Below are 16078 nucleotides of genomic sequence, written 5' to 3'. Positions count from 1 at the left end.
TCCTATCCTCCTAACAAAAGAATTATTTTTTAATGTTGAAAGCTAGAGTTTCAACTACTCCTTTAATTAATATTTCCACATATTACACAATAATGCTACAGTTCGGATATGTTTTGGCAGTTGTACACTTATATGTGCCATTTCTGTCTCATTTATTGTTGTTGTTCACATTTGAATTTTGTTCTAAATCCATGTATTGCAACATTTGTAAGTTATTTTGTTTCTCATGGGTCTACAGCCTAGCTGTTGCTGCTATACCAGAAGGCCTCCCCATTGTCGTGACTGTGACACTGGCCTTGGGAGTAATGCGCATGGCGAAAAGAAATGCAATAGTCAAGAAGTTGCCTACAGTTGAAACCTTAGGTCTGTAATTCCATTTGTTCTTATAAATATTTCTTATTATCACTTAGTTTCCCTCATACATTTTTTGTGCAAAACACTAATCTGTGATTTGAAAATGCAAAAGTGTCCGCTGGGGTCAAGTAAGGCTAGTACCATTTTACTTTTTTTGGTGAGTTTCCGTCACTTTTTCTCCCACAAACCCTCAGTTGGCAGAAATGGGAAAGCGTTGGACAAATAAGAGGGTCACTCCGAAACTAATGCCTCCTATTTTTGTGTGCTGATTGCGGCTGTCTGAGCAAAGGTATCTTTGTGTAGTACTATTTTTTTTAATCTTCACACTAATGGTGTTGAATTCTTGCAACAGATAGCAGCAAGAGAGTAGTCCAAAAGGGCACCTTACATTGTGGTGCTTACTAGACAGAGATGTGTTACTGTTAATCCATCGAAGGCCACCAAAGTTGTACAGAGATTATACAGCAAACATGTATGTATATTTTTACAGTTTCCTGAATTTAATTTGTCTTTTTCAGCAGTATCCAAACACTTTACATTTATTCTGAGGAGATATTCACACATGTCAATTGCTCTTTGTCTGATGCATGAAGGAACACCAGTTATTTTTCACATACTTAGTTTCTTAATAACAAAAAACGGAGATAACATGAGATGATGGTTACTGCATTTTAACTGTGGTAAATAGGATCGGCATAACAAGTCGTGCGGTAGTCGGCCTTCCTCAGCTGCCATATCTCGTAATAAACAGCTTCTCAATCAACTTTTTCACGATTATCGATAGATTATGCCCAAAAATTGTGTGCATAACTGAATGTTGGCTATAATTCCTTAGACAAGATGCGGGTCCAACAAGGCTTGCACGAGATCAAAAAATTTATCAGTTTGAAATATGTTGGGCTCTGCTGGACCAATACAATGATCAAGGTGACAATTTTATGAACATCCTCAGCACCAGAGATCACCACTATGAGCTGGAAGCCAGAATAGCAGCCCATGTAGTGGTGACATGTCCATTCTGCAACAAAAAAGAAAATCAGGAGGCAGCCATTTGCATGTAATGTAGTATTCACAGTCTTCTGGGATCAGCAGGGTGGACTACATTTTTTTAACATCTTGTAGCATTAAGCAGTTTCCAATTCAGAACACAGCAAAATTACACTAACTAGCCAAGAGCCTCAATTTCCAGAATCTGGCCGGAGAAGAAGACATCCTACCAAAGATCTTTCCAAGCCCTCCTAAAGTGGTGTTCCACCACCCACCCAGCCATGACAACATCCTAGTCCATCCCTGTGCCACTCCTGATCCCAAACCCATGTGTGAGACCTGCCCGATCCACCCATCCATCACCTCCTATCTCAGACCTGTCACAGGCTTATCCTACCTCAGCAGAGGCGGGGTACCTGCTAAAGCATCCATGTCATAGACTAGCACTGCTGCAATTATTGCACAGCTTTTTATATTGGTATGATTACCAAAGAGTTGTCCACCAGGATGAATGGCCATTGCGAAATTGTGACACAACAGGCAGCTGAACATGGTATGCTTGATTTCAATGGCTGCTTCACAACTGTGGCCGTCTTGATGTCCTCCACCACTAGCTTTTTTGAAATATGCAAATGACAGTTATCCTTACAACACATTATCTGCTCCTGAAGTTGCCCTGGCCTCAACCGACAGTAACGTACCATTCTCACACCCTCTACCCAGCAGGTTCTACCCCCTCTGTCCTGTCACATGCTCCCTAATTACATCCCATCGCGTTCATAGTGTGCCACCCTTTGCTAATGCACCTGCTTATCTTCTCCCTTCCCTGCTCCTCTTCTTCCCTGCTCCTCTTCTTCCCTGCTCCTCTTCTTCCCTGCTCCTCTTCTCCCCCTGCTCCTCTTCTCCCCCTGCCCCTCTTCTCCCCCTGCCCCTCTTCTCCCCCTGCCCCTCTTCTCCCCCTGCCCCTCTTCTCCCCCTGCCCCTCTTCTCCCCCTGCCCCTCTTCTCCCCCTGCCCCTCTTCTCCCCCTGCCCCTCTTCTCCCCCTGCCCCTCTTCTCCCCCTGCCCCTCTTCTCCCCCTGCCCCTCTTCTCCCCCTGCCCCTCTTCTCCCCCTGCCCCTCTTCTCCCCCTGCCCCTCTTCTCCCCCTGCCCCTCTTCTCCCCCTGCCCCTCTTCTCCCCCTGCCCCTCTTCTCCCCCTGCCCCTCTTCTCCCCCTGCCCCTCTTCTCCCCCTGCCCCTCTTCTCCCCTGCTCACTGCTATCCACCCCCCTCCTGACTGATGCACAGCCAGCTGATGCTCCACCTGGTGACAGTCTTGTCATACCACCATCTTATCCTTGCATGCTCTGCCAGACAGCACTCTTAACTCACCTGCCTGCATCTTGCTGTTTTTTCCCCTTCCTTGCACCCTGCAGACTGCTACTTTTGTAACACATGACAGCTGCATTCCAGTCCGAGCTGCCAGATACGGTGGACATGTGTGCATGAGGTGTGCTTGCTTGTGTGTATGTATGCCTGTGTGTTCTTTTCTGAAGGACCCTTTGGCCAAAAGTTAAATATGTAACACTCTTTCCATTGTCTGTCTGCAACTCTTTACGGTGAGTAGCAATCTATCCATTTACTTTTACATCTAATTTATATTCAAAATCATGCTAGCGTTCACATAAAGTAAAACTCACACATTAAACAACAGAGCAACACGCTGTAAATTATAATAATACTTTCTATACATAGAGTGAAATTCGTGTAAGTTCTTTGGTTAGTTGGTTAGTATGCATTGTCAGCAACTTTTAACAAAGCTTCTATGCCTTGTTTAGTAGTGACAGTTTGTATTAAGTATGTGAATGTTAAGTAGTTAAAACTGATACAGTTAATTTATATGAGTCTTAACACAGCAGCAGTCTCACCCAAGTTACCAAAAGTTACATGAAACCTTTTTGTCCTTTTTGTGTCACTACATGCAGCACGCATTAAAAGTTTATGTAAATAAGTTGTGCTCCACAATGAAATTGTGGTCTGGGTAGTTTACTGTATTAGTGTATATCTGGATCAGTTGATAGGTATAATATTGTTTGTTGGATTGCAAGCAGGAACTAGCACTCAGTATTGTTAACTGTCAAAAGTACTCTAATAAATCTAATGATCATTCAAAAGCAAAATTACGTTTCAGCGCTTCAGAGTTTACTGCAAGATACGCAGAGCACTGAACTGAAGTGACCACATAGTTCTGAACTGTCTGTCAAGCCACATTGTCAGTGTCAGACTATAAACATTCATAGCACTTTATAACCAACTTGTTCTGTACTGAGAGCTGCTACAGTGTGAAGTGTGCAGACCCCATCTGACAGTCCATTGCAGGCAGCTACTCATGCAATTGCTTCCCACTGGTCCAGCACACCATTATTGTAAAGACTGTGTGTGTGTGTGTGTGTGTGTGTGTGTGTGTGGTGTGTGTGTGTGTGTGTGTGTGTGTGTGCGCAGCTTGTCCTCTTACTAATGAATCTCCACAACAAATCATAACAAAATGTTTGCCCCCTTCCTATACTTAGTCTCCAATCAGACCTCCTTGATTGCTTATTTTCAAATTTCCTATTGCCCTAGGGGATGCTATCTTTGCAGGTATACTCTTGTTTATATTAGTTATAACAACAGTTATTCTGCATACTCATTGAAAAGGGGGTCGTTGAAGAAAGTTCTGAGAATCATACGACATAGGCTTTCACAGCTGGTGTTTACTTCAGTTAAAACTTCCAGCATGAGAAGCCACAGTTGATGTATAAAGCTATTATCTGGCATTTTGTTTCCAACTATGGGAAACATCATCAGAGGTAAAACAATGATTACATGGAGGACTTGAGGAAACCCTGCATTTATAGAGCTGCTTAGAGAGCAGTCTGTCATCATATTGCTGATTGGGTGATTATCTCTGGCTGACATCAGGAAAGAAGCAGGTGTTAAGTTAGATAACATATGGATGTTGACTTTTTGCCAACAGAATGACAGCCAATTGCTTTCAATTGAGAATTTTGTCAGTTGTGAACAGAGGCTGGAAATTGAGTGGCTATGCACTTCTGTGCATGATGAAAAGATCGGACATCTAAAATTCTCTGGTCACTTAACTACATGTTCTCATGCGTCACTGGCTACTCACTTTTGCTGCATATCCAGATAACAATATTGTCAAATTACCAGTGCAAAATCTTACCATGTTTTGGTATATTGTCATTGGTGTCTCTGTATAATATTAGATATTTTTTTCAGTATAAAGTTTTTCAGACAATGTGTTTTCAGACCTGACTACTTTCTTTTTCAGGGTGTGTAAATGTTATATGTTCAGATAAGACTGGCACAATCACCAAGAATGAAATGACTGTTACTGTCATTGTAACTTCAGATGGATATTTGGCTGAGGTGAGTAAAGGTGCTTGTTAATACATTTGATACGCACATACTGTTTAAGCACACAAAGTGGAACCAAATGATTACCCCTTGTATAAACAATGATGTATTTCTGGGAAATAAAATAGGAACACGTCAAAGGGCCATCCGTCAACAAAGAACTTTTGCCCATGTAAGTGACACGGAATTCAAGTTTCAGAGTAAAACATTTACATTAATGCTGAAAACGTGAATGTTGTGATGCTAGTCAGATGCTGGCATTTGTGTATGAGGGAGGGTACATTGTGTACCACTGTCACTTCCTCCCATTTCTGTTCTAATCGCAAATAGTATGTGGGAAGAATAACTGTTGGTATGTATCCATGTGAGCTGCAGTTTCACAGATATGTGTAGGAGGAAGTAATATATTCATTGACACTTCTAGGAATTCCTAAAGAAAACCACAGAGTGATGCAGAAGACATCTCTTGTAAAGTCCGCCACTGTGTAACAAAGCAGGTGGATTCTTCCCCCCTGTTATGTTTTGTGGCCCACAAAATTTTATTTCTTCATTCATTTTAGCAAATATCTACAAGATATCATTTATATGACAAAGTGCACAGTACCAGAAATCTTGAATATTAACACAGCACTTAGCCAACTTGACTTTGTTATCAAGTATGTTCATTCAGTCAATTAGAAGCCATTGCTATAATTCATTTACCTAAAAACTGTGCTGATTGCAAGATACCAGTAATATAAAACTTTATCATCATTGTTCACATGTTAACTTGTACCCAGTTACTAACTTTCGGATAGAGAAAAGGAAAAACACACACAACAATTGCAGTATTTATAGAGCTAATGCTGGAAATATGTTAGCAACTTCTGCGCTCATTTAGTTTCAGAATAATTAGCATTTATAGTTAAAACATTGTTACTGAAACAGAATACCACATTTTGGCAAATAAGAGAGCACACAGTAGCAGTTACTGTTGTATCTGAAAGTTCACATACGGAAGAATTTTTCCCCACTATTTAGTTAATCGGGCATGTAGATACTTAATTTTAATTTCTAAAAATACAATATCAACAATAGCTGAATCTATTGGTTATTATTGCGATACTATAAAAGGTAGATTGCTGGAAGCCATTTCAATCAATCTGTGGAAGTGTATAATGTGAGCAAGATCTGTGTCCAAAATTATCACACAGTGTACTGTAGGCGAATTAGCATAAATTACAATTCATACAATGTGCCAAGTTTTATCTAAATTTTGCATCTGCAAGGTATTTCTATAGTTTAGTGACTACTTTAAAGGATTGATTGTTAACTTGCAATTAATCTCTAGAACTGTGTTAATCTTTAATAATGCGTTCTGCGAACTGTAACAGTAGTATTGAACTGTGAAGTGTATTATTTTTGAAGTACGCTTACTGTGAACGTCGTTTTTATTTTGATATGATTATATACTTGGAAGGACTGTATAATTAGTGAATGTATTAGTGATTTACTTGTTGTACATTAATTATTGTGAATCTGCATTTATGTTAGGTTACTGCATTCAGACCATCGTCGTCGTTATAGGACGTCAATCGAGTGTAGTGTGTGGGTTACCCATTATCTGTGCATAAAGAATAGTAAATGAGACTCGATCTGGCAATAAACAGTAGGTTATTTAATATCAAATCACAATTAAAGTGCTTTGGACCGTGAACCTGATATGAACAACATTATTTGAAATAACCTACTTTCACCAGTTGCTTTTCAGCCAGATCCGACAGAGGTGCAGCAACCAGAGCCATATTGGCACACATAAACAGGGTAATGTTAAAAGTGGAATTCGATGAGCATCTTGCGGATCATTTTGTACTTACTAAGTGAATCTGCAATGCAATGTACTGCTCTTATTTCCACAACTGGAGGTGGACAGCTACCACCCCATTAGCCTCACCAACATTCCGTGCAAGTTGCTCACACGCATGGTGAGCTGGAGGTTTAGTTGGCTCTGTCCTAGGATAGGTTCCATAAGTGTCACTGTGCCACCGATAATCTGGTCTGCCTGGAGTCTACCTTCTGCACAGCATTTGCCCACTGTCAGTATCTGGTTGCTGTCTTTTTCGACATGCGGAAGGCATACGATACAACATGGCGGCATCACATTCTCACCACGCTTCATGGGTGGGGTCTTTGGGGCCTGCTGCCGATTTTTATTCATAATTTTGTGTCGCTTCGTTCCTTCTGCGTGCAAATTGGTCCCTCCCATAGTCCCTCCAGAATCCAGGAGAATGGAGTCCCGCAAGGCTCTTGAGTGTCTGCCTCTTTTTAGTTGCTATCAATGGGCTAGTTGCTGCTGTTGGAATGTCCATATAGGTTTCTTTGTATGCTGATGACTTTTGCCTGTACTATTGCTCCACTGGCATTGAGATTGCTGAACGGCAGCTGCAGGGCGCTATCTGCAAGGTGCAGTCTTGGACCATATCGTGCGGCTTCCAGTTTTTGGCTGCCAAGTCTTGCATCATACATTTCTACCAGCATTGCTCTGTTCATCCTGACCCATGGTGTTATCTTGATTGTGAATCTCTTGCTGTGGTGGAGATGCACCGGTTTTTGGGATTGCTTTTTGATGCCCGGTTGACTTGGCTCCCGCATCTTAACACTCTACATTGCTTCAGTCACACCAGCTGGGGTGCTGATCGGTATACCCTTCTCTGACTGTATCAGGTGTTATTCAGTCCCGTCTTGATTATGGGAGCCTGGCTTACGGTTTGCCATCGCCTTCCGTGTTGTGGTTGCTTGATCTAATACTTGACTGCGGGATCCGACTCACAACTGGAGCTTTCCGCACAAGCCCTGTAAACAGCATACTTGTTGGAGGCTGGTGTCCCTCCATTGCGGATCCGGTGCCAATGACTACTGGCCGCTTATGTTGCACATGTTTGTAGCTTGCCCGGGCATCCAAATTACAGTCTCCTGTTCCCCAACTCGGTCATCCATCTTCTCTAGAATGTCGACCCAGTCAGGGTGTAAGATCGCGGTTCGTGTCCAGGCTCTTCTCTCTGGGCTTGAGTTTTTCCCTCTCCCACCTCCCTCTGGGCCCATATATGTATACCCCCATGGTGTTGCCCCGCCCATGCCTTCGGCTGGATTTGGTACAGCCCGAAGGACTGAGTCCCTCCTGAGACCCTCTGCCGCAGCTTTCTTTCCAGCCTTGTCGTGTTACCGATGGTTCGATGGTTGCTGGTTGCTGGTCATGTCGGTTATGCTCTTACTCTAGGGGATCATTATGAACAACACTCATTGCCAGCTGGTCGCCATCTCTCGCGCCCTAGAGTATGTCTGCTCCTGCTCACGGAGTCGTTCATTATCTGTAGTGGCTCCCTGAGCGGTTTATGAGTTATTGACCAGTGTTTCCCTCGCTCTCGTCTGGTGATGTCTAACCAGAAGTCCATCCATACTCTTACCTGTTGCAGTCACTCCGTGGTTTTTGTGTGGATCCTGGGTCATGTCGGCATCCCGGGTAATGAATGTGTTGACAGGCTATCAGCGAACTGGCCCTGGAAATTGGCCTTTCGGAATGTGATCTCCAGGCATTATTGCGACAAAGTCCTTGGTACTTGGGGTGATGTATGGCGCACCCTGCCTTCACCCAACAAACTTCGGGTTATCAAGGAAACTACAGGTGTGTGGCACTCCTCCATGTGAGCCTCTCACAAGGACTCATTTGTTCTCTTCCGGCTCCATATTGGCCATACCTGGCTGACACAAGGTAATTTATTGAGCAGCGAGGACCTGCCTCTGTCACTGTGGATCAGTGTTGACAGTTGTCCACATCTTGTTGGCCTGTCCGCTTTTAACTGTGCTCAGACAGACATTAGTTTTAAGTTTTATTTGCACAGGGGGCTTTTATTGCTTGATCTGAGGGTTTGTGTCTTTTTTTGTGTTGAGTCTGGCCTTTGGCCTACGGTTTAGGTTGGTGTTTTTAGTGTGTCTCTTGGTGGTTGGTTTTTCCTTTTTTGTTTCCCTGGTCGGCCAACCACTGTAACACTGTGTGTTTTTACTTCTTTTTTTCTGGTCTTTGTCTATGTCTTTCTTGTTCTGTGTCATCCTTTGTCGTATTTGTTGCTTGTTTTTCTTCCTTGTGGATGTTTCATGGTCGTGGAATAAGGGACCGATGGCCTTATTAGTCTGGTCCCTTCGACCCCCACAAACCAATCAACCATCTTATTTCCATCTTCCCTGTGTCCTCTATCAATACTAGCTACTGAGGGGTACCTGCTTCATATGTGGACTGCCCTTTCTCCACATTCTTCCAATGAATCTGTTTGGCATTTTAATTTCTCACAGTTTTATGTGACCATGCCCAACCCCCTCCAAGTATTACTTGTCTTGCCACTATGAAGACAAGATTAAAACATGTACAAAGGCATTTAAGTGGGTATTGTTCCCATGTCCTTTATGTGAATCAAATGGGAAGAAGCCCTAATGTTGGTACTGTGCTAAGTACCATCTTCTATGCACTTCATGAGTAGCGGTTGTATTTTGTGTTGTTACAATGTTTTGTCTTGTAAACTGACAGTTGATGTGAATTGCTTCATATAGGCAGTGGTGCAAGTTGCATATCTGCTAAATTTTACAGAGTTTCTTGTTGTAAGTATTTAGGAGTAAAAGGCTGCAAATATTTGGGAGTAAAAGGGGTTCATTCACCGAATAGCAGAGGTGTTACGTCGTCGAATGATGGACGCAAAAGAGAATGAAAATCTTGCTGGCTTCACACAACTGTGATGGATTGGGACTAGGGGTGGGCTTGTTAGGATGGACAGGTAGAGGGAGAAAAGGAAAATGGAGGAAGCAGGAGGAGGGTTGAGTGGTGTGCAACCAGTGGCTGGGAGGGAGACAGTAGATGTGCAAGGTAGGAATGCGGGAGGGAATGTGGCAGGTGCATGGGCTAGGCATGTGATGCACGGGTAGAGGGGACAGTGAGATGTGGCACATGATGAAGGTGATATGGAGACATGGATTGGGAGGGGATGACAGGACACAGGGATGAGAAACTGTTGTGTAAAGGTTGTGGGAACAGCGGGTTAGCAGGGGTTGAGACCGGCAGGATTATGGGAGTGCAGTATATGTTGCAAGGATAACTCCCATCTATGTAGATCATAAAAGCTGGTGTTGCAGAGAAGGATACAGCTGGCACGGGTTGTGGAGAAGGCATTGAACGCAAGCATGTTGTGTGCTTAGTGGCATGTTGTGCCACTGGATGGTCAACTTCATCCTTAGTCACAGTTTGGTGATGGCCATTCATTCTGGTGGACAACTGGTTGGTGGCCATGCCCACTTAGAATGCTGTGCAGTGATTGCAGCACAGCTAGTATATGACATGATTGCTTTCACAGGTGACCTGTATCTGGATAGGATATGCCTGTGACAGACCAGGACTTTCCAACGTAATTTGTTATTGTGTGCTCTATAGATAGTAATACAGGAAATTGATATAAATTACAATGACCTGATTTCCACAGTAATATTTTCTTTGCCACATTAGTCTGCCCAAAGAAAACACACACACACACTGTCTTTTTCTTTATATCCAAATTTCACTGCACAACAAAAGCGTTTGTTGTATTTTTCTGGTTTTGGCAGCTTCTTTCATTACAAATGACTAAATGGAATGTGTTAAGTGTGTGGGAAATAAAATCTAAAATGGTTTAATTTGTAGTTTCTTTTCAAATGACTCGAATAAACCAGAGAAACTGTTCCATCTTGTAAATTTTATTTGTTGAACAGGTCTCAGGTGCTGGCTACAATGATCAGGGAGAGATCCATATTCACAAATGTGACAGTGTAGATCGTGCCAGAGAATCCATATATACATTGCTGGAGGTAAGAAATAACTTTACTTTTATGTGGCATATTTAGTGTATCACATAGGATAATCACTTTTTTTACTGCCTTTTTTATTCATTTACCTACCACCTCTTTGTAATTTTTATTGTGATCTTAGCACTGTGAATTTCAGCCGTCACAAATTTATTAGAAAAATGCAGTTGCTGAAACATTTGTAGCTGTGTATAAGAGGGTGCTGACAGTGCAAAAGATTTCATCATCAAATATTCCTTCACAGTTATTGCCTGCTGTGATGGAGAGTAGAGCAAAGGTCTCATCAGCCTACTCATTTGATGACCACATGATTGTACTAGGTGTCTGTATTACTAAATGGCTCTTAGTCCCAGCTCCAGTGTACCTATCTAATGGCTTCCAGGGACAACAATTTAATTTTCAATGTTTTGTGTTGTAAATATTGACCAAACTTAAAAATTTAAGATGTTGTCTGCATATATTCATTATGAAGTATAAGCTAACATTAAACTTTTAACACAGTAAGACAAGTATTACAGTTGAGGTGACATAACTCATTGTGTGCAAATACCCACATCATATTAGTCCAGTAATTGAGCATGAGAGCACTTAATGACTTGAACTAACTTTACACATAATTTTGAACCATTATGACACTGTATCTCACTGAGCTGCTGTACAAAATGATGGAAGGAAAAATGTATGCCACTTTCTACATTTTCACTGTTCATGCAGTAAAATGCTGCATTTTAATTTATTACTTCTGTACTACAAATTATGTAATTGTGCAGCTCATAGTTTAGGAGATATGATGTCGTAATCAGTGAGATGCTTAAGACTATCTTTTGCTCAAAATAGAGTGAAAATTACCCAGACTATACTCATCCAGTGCTTTAACAAGGACAAACATGACTTAACATAATATAGTGTTTTATAGAGAAACACATAAGATGCAGGTTGTGCGTAGCACTGAACACTTTGACTGGACATCAGTAATACAGCATAATGAATAGGCCGAGCGCTTGTTTGCTATTGCTTAGATAATGTTTCTTTGGTGGGGCACCAGAGTGCTCCAAGAGACCGTCCCAAGTGGCCTCTATAAACAGGGAAGGGAACTGTATGGACGTGCACTCTCTGAAATCGGGCACATAATGAGTGAAGGTACCTAACTCCTCCCTTCTAGGGGCAGGAAAACCACATGCATACACACATACATAAAAAACAGTAGGTGCAGATAAAATGCTCTGGCACTGAAAGTGCACGGGTATCGTGAAGAGGCGAAAGAACAAACCATTCCTCTCATGAGGCTCTGAGATTACGAGTCACGGAAAATGCCAGTGATGGCACTGACGTTGATTTCTTTGCCCAGTGATGGAGACTGCTTCTTCAGCATGTGGCAAGTAGGCACAGGCTAGTGGTGATGAGGGGGTGGGGGTGGGGGGGGGAGGATGGCCAAACATCCCTCCTCTCATGAGAGTCCATAGGGCAGGACCGGAGATGGCATCTCCATAGCGACTTCCTCATTGAGGTCAGTGATTGGCATCAGAGGCATCACCAGGGGCGTCGGAGATGACGGCCGCACAGGACCTGTCAACTGAGGTCACCATGGTGGTGGCCTTAGCATCTGGTGCAGAGAGAGCTGCACCAACGAGGAGTGGGGGAGGAGACGGGTACCCCGGACAGCAATCTGCTAGCCTACGACCCTCTCTGCGGCACAAACCAGACCATCTGTGACACAGGAGGCAGGGGAGGCAGTGGGACCTCTGGTCTAGCCTTGCCTTGTGCGGCCACAACTGGTTGGGACATCCACCCATTGGGAGTGCAGACAACAAACAGGCGCCAGCCCAGGTGATGCTCAATGATTCAGGAACCCAGTTCAGCCAGCAGCTGAAACCATTATCCCAAACAGGTGCAACCGACCGGAACTGTCATGGAGCTGGTGATGCCAGCAGACATGGCATCAGATACATCAGTTGAAGGAGGGTCTGTGGTTGGCTTCCAGGTAGCAGCTCTGCCAGGCTCTTGTCCCCCACCGGAGTGAAATGGTGCAACTCAAAGAACTGTCAAAAGCAGTTTCAGGGAACATACCAGATACATACTTCTGCATCTGAGTTTTAAACATCTGAACTAGGCATTTAGCCTCACGGTTAGATTGAGGATGAAACGGGGGAGCTGTGAACACCACCATCCTGACAAAAAGATGTAAATTCTCGAGAAACAGCTTGAGGGATCGTTGTCAGTAACCATGGTATAAGGAAGTTCTTTAGTTACAAAAATCTTAGACAGGCCCGAAATTGTGGCCGCTGCGGACATGAACAGACAAAGCACCTTGTGGGGGAAATTCGGGATAGGCTACCAGTACAATGAGCCAATAGCTATTTAGGAATGGCCCAGCAAAATCATCCTGTAGATGCTCCCAGGGGTGCTGCGGAGTTTGCCAGGTGAAAAGAGATGCCTGCAAGGCCACCTGTTTCTGAACACAGTGAGGCAAGTAGTGATACACTGTGTAATGACTCCATCTATAGCCGGCCAGTACATACGCTAGTGAGCCAAAACTTTGGTGCGAGAGGTCCTCTGTGACCGACATGCAAAAGCTGCAGTACATTATGACTTAGGGAAGCAGAAATCGCAACCCAGGGGGCAGCATCCTCTATAGCTAACAAAAGAACCCCATCAAACACAGAATGGCAGTGCTGGAGACAGAAGGAATTATGCAGAGGATTAGAGACATAGCCTGGGGGTTTTCCCTGCCAACTGTGCTGCACAAAAGGGAGGACTCGACTAAGTACAGGATCCACAGCAGCAGCTGATGCTAACATGGCACTAGAGATGGGAAAACCATCAACAGCGTTCTGGTTCTCAGTATCTAAATAAAAACAAAATAACTCGTCCTGATTGAATGCCGGATCTGGGCTGACCGGAACACAAGATAAGGCATTGGCTTGTTGCATTTGTCAGCCGGTAGTGTATCTGATAATGATAGTAGAAGAAGAGGAGAGCCCACCACTGCAAACTATGCTATGCCTTGTCCAGCATGGAGGCCGAAGGGTGAAAAAGAGCAACCAGTGGCTTGTGATTCATGATTAAATGGAACTTAGAATCTTACAAGATGATGTCAAATTTCTTGAGGGTGAACACTATAGCAAAGCCTCCTTTTCAATCTGAGAATACTGCTGCTGAGCAGGTCTTAAAGTCTTAGAAGTGCAAGCAATAGGCCATTCAGACCCATCCCCATATTTGTGTGCCAACAATGTGCCGAAAGGCATCTGTAGCCAACACGAAATGCTGGCCCAAGTGAAAAGTGGCCAGGCATGGGGCAGATTGAAGCTTATATTTATGGAAAGTGAATGCTCAGTTACAAGCTGGGGACCAGAAAAAAGGCACATTTTTATGCAAAAGTGCATGCAGTGGCTGAGCAACAGTGGATGCATCTAGTAAAAACTTACGGTAGTATGAAACTTTACCGAGAAATGCCTGTGGTTTCTTAATGGAGATCGCCTGCGGCAAAGCCACAATTGCATCAGCATGGTGGTGCAACAATTTAACTTGTGTGCGAGAACCCTCAAAACATAGGTACTCAATTGACAAGTGAGAAAATTGAGATTGGCAAGTTTGCACTTGAGACCCACAGACTTCGTAACAGAGAACAGTGATTGGAGATGGCTAAGGTGGTCTTCAGTGGAAAAACCCAAAACTATATCTTAGAGATATTTGATGTAGCCGGATACAGACACCAAAAGGCAAGCGTTGATATTGATATAGGCCGAAGGTGTATTAACAACGAGAAGCCACCTAGTGGCCTCGTCCAAAGGGAACCGGAGGTATGTTTCTGACACATCAATCTTGGAAAAGTAGTGCCATGCAACAATTTTGCGAGCAACTCATCAGTGTGGGACAAAGGGTATGTATCATGGATTGTGCATTGATCGTGACACTGAATCGCCACAGGGGCGAAGCTTACTCATCGGCTTCTTAATGATGACCAGTTGTGTATCTCATTCACTGGAAGAAATGGGCTGAATGACATTGAGTGATGTCAAATGGTCTAATTCGGCCTTTACAGAGTCACACAATGCAACAGGCACCTGTTGGCCCGAAAAAAAAAAAAGAGGGCACATGACACTTTCATGGTAATGTGGACCTGAAAACGTAGCCCAGGGGAAAACAAGAGGCGAAAACTCAGCGCAGAGGGACTCCATTTGCTGATACATGATGAGAGGGCAAACAATACATTGTACTTTACCAACTTCCGTGAAACATGTGAGGAGAGGAGAGCCCAAGTCTATGTATGTTTGTGCGTTTAGTAAAGTCACTGCAGCTCCTGTGTCCATTTGCATTTTTAGCAGTTTATAAAAGATGTGCAAGTCAATGAACAATTTGTTTGGGAAAACAGTCATTGTAGAGATACAGTTCATGTCCTTCGGTACTATTGTATCTGTCACATTTGAAGAGGAGCTACGCACCGATGCATTGTGGCCTTTCTTTTGAAACTTGTTGCAAATGACCCAACACTTAGGGCATGCAGTGTGCTTGTGTTGGACGAAGCTGTACAGGCAAGACAGAAGAGGGGCACATGGCCGCTGCTGTAATGCAGCCTGTTGCTGCTGTAGCCATAACCAATGCGACACTGAGTCAAAGGTTGTACTGCTGCAAAAGCTTCCCTGCCTCTTGAATACTTGCAGTGTGCCTAACAGGGACTGACTGAGCACCTTCTGAAACCTCCCCCCACACAGCAATCTGATCACCTGTGGCCCGTGACACTTCAAAGGACTGTGCTGTGTTGAGCACATCCATAAGTGCCAGATTCTCGCATTGAAATGTTTTTCATGGACTTCCCTATCTGGGGCCAGATGACTAATATCATGCTGTGTGTGATCAGCGTAGGATTCATGATGGGTACTAGTGACAAATTTACAATGATGGCTCAACTCGTGTAATTCTGCAGTCCAGGCTTTGTAAGATTGGTTTGGTAAATTGTGGTAATATTGTACATGCATCACAATGCCTTGTGTTCTGTCACAGTAATAGATTGAGAGAAGCTTGCACATTTTGTCAGATGATAAGCCGGCCAGTTCTTGCAAAGACACATGTTGCCATAACAACTGATACATGCCAGGCAAAAGCCAGGAAAGAAAGAAAGCATCGCCCACCTGGAAAACCTGGATGTATTGATGTAACCATTTTTCGTAGGAGTTCCAATCTTCAGCCGATTCATTATATGCTGGAAATGGTGATGGTTGCACTGACTGGAGAGTAACCTGCTGTGAACATGCAGGTGCCACTTGATCAAGAGCAGTAGCAATAGCTTGACGATGTTCTGTAAAAGCTTGCTGCTGGGCAATGAGTTGTTCAGTATTTCTTCCATTGAGATGTTTGTTGGATGACTTGGCACTGGCACTAACATGCAGAGGAAGAAACGTAACCCTCACCTGTTGCCATTTTGTTACAGCAAGAACAAACACAACTTATGGAACATAGTATTTTGTTGAGCAACACATAA

General features: G+C 43.4%; 1 protein-coding gene across 2 annotated transcripts in view; it reads left to right on the top strand.

The window, feature by feature from the left end:
- The window catches only part of LOC126175076 (calcium-transporting ATPase type 2C member 1), an 84126-nt gene that overhangs the window by 29163 nt on the left and 38885 nt on the right, over positions 1-16078 (top strand). For both annotated transcript variants that reach the window (XM_049921603.1, XM_049921604.1), the window contains exons 8-10: positions 239-363; positions 4655-4752; positions 10507-10602. In XM_049921603.1, the coding sequence (XP_049777560.1) occupies positions 239-363; positions 4655-4752; positions 10507-10602 (319 nt within the window). The remainder of the gene's footprint in view (positions 1-238; positions 364-4654; positions 4753-10506; positions 10603-16078) is intronic.

Source organism: Schistocerca cancellata, chromosome 3, assembly GCF_023864275.1.
Source record: "Schistocerca cancellata isolate TAMUIC-IGC-003103 chromosome 3, iqSchCanc2.1, whole genome shotgun sequence".
NCBI classification, from domain to species: Eukaryota; Metazoa; Arthropoda; class Insecta; order Orthoptera; family Acrididae; genus Schistocerca; species Schistocerca cancellata.
This window is presented reverse-complemented; position numbering and strand designations above follow the sequence as displayed.